Below are 5,237 nucleotides of genomic sequence, written 5' to 3'. Positions count from 1 at the left end.
TTCTTTATTTCTATCATTTATTTAACCAATCCCCCATCCACTTTCATCCTAATAATTATTCATCATGGGGAGGTAGAAAGAGCCCTGGGTTGACATTCAAGAGACTCTAACTCCAGTCCTGGCCCATGGTCTGTGTTTCACTTTCTCATCTGTAAAATAATCCTATCTGCTTCACAGGAGAGTCATAAAATGAGATGATATATAACACAAAATTAGTTTTGTAAATTATGAAGCACTATGAGAAGGAACTAATAAACTCTATAATCAACCTCAAAGATAGCCCAGAACATAAGAAAAATTAATATTCTGCCATTCATATAATTTCTTTCTTCTCACCAGTGCAGATGTCTTCCTGGACAAAATTATTCTTATGGAAGCAATGGTGGAGGTGTATTGCTGGCCAAGTATGGCAGATAGGACCTGTTCTTGCTATCTTAGAAACTATCTGACTAAAATCAAGAAAAGCAAATAAGATGCAAGAGGCTCTAATTTTTTTTTTTTTTTTTTGAGAGAAAGAGGCAGAGAGAGAGGGAGAGAAATAACCTTAAGAAGGCTCCATGCCCAGCATGGAGCCCGGAGCCCATGCAGGGTTCAATCTCATGAAGATGAGATCATGACCTGAGCCCAAATCAAGCGTGAGACACTCAATGTACTGAGCCACCTGAGCACCCCAAAAGAGACTCTACTTTTAAATAATCCAAAGAATCAAACAGTTTCATGAGCGAAGTAAAGTGAGATCATTATGAATGGCTCCAGTAATGGTGCTCAATGAATAATATTTTTCTAGGCATTCAGACATGTATCCCGAAAGAATTACAGTTCATATTTTGTGGTTTTATGACTAATAGAGTTTGAGTAGTTTTTTTTCCCCACTCTCTTGCTTCAACCAGTCTTAAGAATCCCAGAAAGAACATACAATTTTATTATTCTTTTATGTTGAAAAATTTAAAAAAATTTTTAATATATTTAAAATTTATGTTTTTATTTTGAGGTGGGGAGAGGGAAGGGCAGGGAGAGAGGGTAGAGAGAGAATCCCAGACAGTCTCCAAGCTCTGCACAGAGCCTGAAGCAGACCCTCAGAATGTGTAATTTTAATTTAATCTCATAGGTCCGTGTTTCCAAGGGACTCTGTGGGAAGCTGAAAAATGTCTTCCAAAGGATATTTACCTCCTAATTCCTGAAGCCTAGGAATACTATCTTTTATGTCAAAAAGGACTTTTGCAGATGTGACGCAGTTAAGGATCTTCAGAGAGGGAGAATATTCTGGGTTATCCAGGTAGGCCCTAAACACAATCAAATATATGTCTATAAGAGAAAAGCAGAGGAAGATTTTACACAGCAGAAGAGGAAGCAAGAAGCAGAGATTGAAGTAGTGTAGCCATAATCTGAGGCATGCCACCAGAAGGTGGAGGGGGCAAAGAACAGATTTTCCCTAGAGCTTTCAGAAGGAACTAGGCTCTGCCCACACTTTGGTTTGGCCCAATGACACGAATTTGGATGTCTGATCTCCAGAACTGTGAGACAATATACCTCTGTTGTGATTTTTTTGCAGTAGCCACAGGAAGTGAATACAGGGCCCAATACAATAGCCCCTTGTGAGGATTTTCCCACCCATTTCACATCCCTAGGTACAAGCTGTGTGCATACCAAGAAATTAACAAACAGACTAAGGGCGATATAGAATCTCACCCCACAAACAAATGGTGGTGGTATGCAAATGTGAAATGTGAGAAAAAGCCCCTTAATTCGAGAAAAAGTGTACCGCTCTGCCACTTTCTCCCATTTAACCTGGTTATGCCCTGTGGCAAGAATAAGTTGGACAAACTAAAAATCTCAGCCCTTCTGTTCGTAAGCTAACCACCTCCATATCTGTTTTAATCTCTATCCTCTTATCATGCTTTATATTTTTAGAAAGCATTCTACAATATTATAGATTTGTCTCCCTGTTTATTGTCTTTCTTTGAAATGAAAAACTTAATCTAATAAAGGAAAGGATCTTGTGTTTTTTGTTCCTTCTGTTATCACCAGTAAGAGGATGGACATTCTCAGGCATGTAATGGGCTTTCAGAAATATTTATTAAATGACCAAAAGGGAATAAATCAATGGATGTATGATTCCATGTCTTTCATCATGGTCATAGTCCTCAGAATATAAAAGGGGCCAGTGGGCCTTGAAAACTCTGAATAAACTGCATTTAAATGCAAGTTGTCTGATCACTATGGTGACAATGAGGACTGGAACTTTTCTCATTTTAAATACTGTAATGCATCTAATGCAAACAAGGTAACATTAACTTTTTAGGCAGCTATACTGTGAACTTATATAGGCTCTACTGTCACCAAAAATCTTTAATTCTCTCCCACTCTATTCCTTTTCGTAGAAGCAATGAATCTCATGGTATCCATTTGCCTTTCAATCTCATTAAATATAACCATCACTCCAGCTTCTACAGGTCTTTGAGAATCATGATTTTGTCAACCATTACATTATCTGTTGTCATAACTTCACAGCATCTGCAAATCTGATTAAAAGTTCTTTGAGATTCACATTTACATCATTGATAAAACCAAAGCTGCAAATTATTATAGCTTGATTCCCAGCTACCTCAAGCATATAACTTCCAAAGAAGAGCTCTATACTTAAGAATAGAGTGATCTCCAGGTTATGCACTGATGTTGGGAATGCTGTCCCAATGCAAGAAATCACCAGGGAGGCTGTGTTTCTGTTCTTTGAGAAGGCACCTGAACCAAAGAGAAATGGTAGATATAGCCAAAATCACAAGATAAAGCCTCTGTATCAGATACAGTGGTAGGAAAGAACTATAGGATTTAGGCAGAAGGAAATATCATTTTCATTAAAACTATTATTCTAATACAAAGTTAAAAATTAATTTATCTCTCTAAATTGGAGCCATGCTCTAACAGACTGTGTGCTGATAGTCATAGCCTAAGGGATGGTATCCAAGAGAGCCAATGTAGGACTTCAGGGTAGTTATTATTGATATGTACTGAATGTATATAAGTTGTTGATAAGACTAAGCTAATGACATCTCTTCCCCTAACCTTCATCCTGAACCTACTCTTCTTTCTCTCTGTCTCTTTGCCTCTGTCTCTCTCCCTGACACCCTCCACACACACCACAATCCACCTATAAGTTGTTCTTCACTATAAGTACTACTACCCTTACAGCTCTGTCTTGATATCCTCAGAATCTCACTATGAAGTCCTATGGACTGAAAACAACTCTTTCTCTTAGTAAGTTTAAAGACATCTTTATTCCTGTTCTCTAGGAATTCTTAATCAATTAACATCACCCTCCTTCAAACACAACCCTTACCTCACTCTCTAGTTATCAAGCACTTCAAAATTAATATTTAATTTAACATATTAACTAATATCTTCAAGATATTCTTTTTTTAATGTTTTTTTTTTATTTATTTCTGAGAGAGAGAAAAACAGCGTGAGCAAGGGAGGATCAGAGAGAGAGGGAGACACAGAATCTGAAGCAGACCCTAGACTCTGAGCTAGCTGTCAGCACAGAGCCCAACACAGGGCTCGAACCCACAAACTGTGAGATCATGACCTGAGCCAAAGTCAGACACTTAACCGACTGAGCCACCCAGGTGCCCCAAGATATTCTTTTTTATGTTTATTTGTTCTCCCTCTTCCATCAACTCCTGTTCCTCTAATACATGTAAAATTTCCAAAGATTATACTGACCATCAGAAAATCTTATTGTCTGAAAATCTCCAAAAATGCCTCAATCATTCTCAAGTATGAAATGTATATTTTGTAAGTAATGGTAAATTTTATCTCTGGCAGAGAGAAAGAAATTACATAGAGCCCATGAAAACTTTTCATCTGGTTCATTTTTTTCTTGCTTCCTCTGAGAACACCTTTTGTCAGCATGACTACTTTCCCTGAACCACCTTCCTCAGTGCGCTCTTCACATCCTTGTTCCTCAGGCTGTAGATCATAGGATTCAGCATAGGGATCACTGTGGTGTAGAAAACTGAGGACACCTTCTCTTGTTCCATAGTATTGCTAGAAGGGGGTTTGAAATACATGAATGTAATAGATCCAAAAAAGATCCCCACAGCCATGAGATGGGAGCTACAGGTACCAAAGGCTTTGGACCGTCCCTCAGCAGAGTGAATATGGAGGATGCTTGAAAGAATGAAAGCATAAGAGATGAGTACAGCCAGCGTAGGTGCTAAGGTATTAACTCCTCCAATAATAAACAGCAATATCTCATTGATGTGGGTGCTGGAGCAAGAGAGAGTCAACAAGGGGAGAATATCACAAAAATAATGCCTGACAACATGAGACCCACAGAAGGACAATAGTGACATGCGGATAGTATGGACTGTAGCCCCAAACAAACCCAGTGAATATACCACAGCCATCATCATGGAGCAGACCCTATGGGACATGATAATATTATAAAGCAGTGGGCTACAGATGGCTACGTAACGGTCATATGCCATGGCAGTCAGAAGGTAGCCTTCTGCAATTACAAAAATAAGGAAGAAATAAAGCTGAATCATGCATGCCAAAAAGGAGATACTGTTCTTCTCTGATATGAAGTTCACCAGCATTTTTGGGGTAATGACAGAGGAGTAGCAGAGATCAATGAATGACAGATGACTGAGAAAATAATACATTGGAGAGTGAAGTTGAGAACTGATAGAAATTAAGAGGATCATGCCCAGGTTCCCCACCAGTGTGACCACATATATTCCAAGGAACAGTAGGAAGAGTGGCAACTGAAGCTCTGGGTGCTTTGTTAACCCTTCAAGGATAAACTCAGTCATGGAGGAATGATTTGAAGTAGCCATTCTTACAAGATATTATCTGCAGAAAGAAATAAGAGAAAATAGCTGAATTAATGGTTGGTTTTTTTCTGATTCCCAAAGCAGAATGACATTCTATGTGTTGATTTGTTCCATCCCTTATCTGTCTCATGCCTTGATCCTTTCCATGGATTTAAGAGGTCCAGGACAAAGACCACAAGTGTAACCCAGAGCCTTGTTTCCACCAACACTCTCAAATGCTCCCCTTTAAGTCCCCATTCATTTTACTCCAAGGTTTATGCCCTTAAACTACCTCACTTTCAAAGAAAATACAAACTTTCAAAACCTAATTAGTTTTTCATTAACAGCATTAATAGAATATTGTTCATCCTCTTTCTTTGAACATATACCAATAGAACCTTCAGACTTAGTAGCAACATGGCT

At 38.5% G+C, this 5,237-nt stretch overlaps 1 protein-coding gene across 1 annotated transcript; it reads right to left on the bottom strand.

Moving 5' to 3' along the window:
• Window positions 1–3,865: 3,865 nt before the first annotated feature.
• On the bottom strand, window positions 3,866–4,838 carry LOC120243947 (olfactory receptor 8D2). The gene has a single exon (XM_039250197.1). The coding sequence runs from the start codon at window positions 4,836–4,838 to the stop codon at window positions 3,912–3,914; it is 927 nt and encodes a 308-aa protein (XP_039106128.1). The 3' UTR covers window positions 3,866–3,911.
• Window positions 4,839–5,237: the final 399 nt, after the last annotated feature.

Source organism: Hyaena hyaena, unplaced genomic scaffold (assembly GCF_003009895.1).
Source record: "Hyaena hyaena isolate Hyena2069 unplaced genomic scaffold, ASM300989v1 scaffold_364, whole genome shotgun sequence".
In the NCBI taxonomy this organism is placed as follows: Eukaryota; Metazoa; Chordata; class Mammalia; order Carnivora; family Hyaenidae; genus Hyaena; species Hyaena hyaena.
The sequence above is the reverse complement of the archived record's forward strand: the minus strand, read 5'-3'. Positions and strand labels throughout refer to the sequence as shown.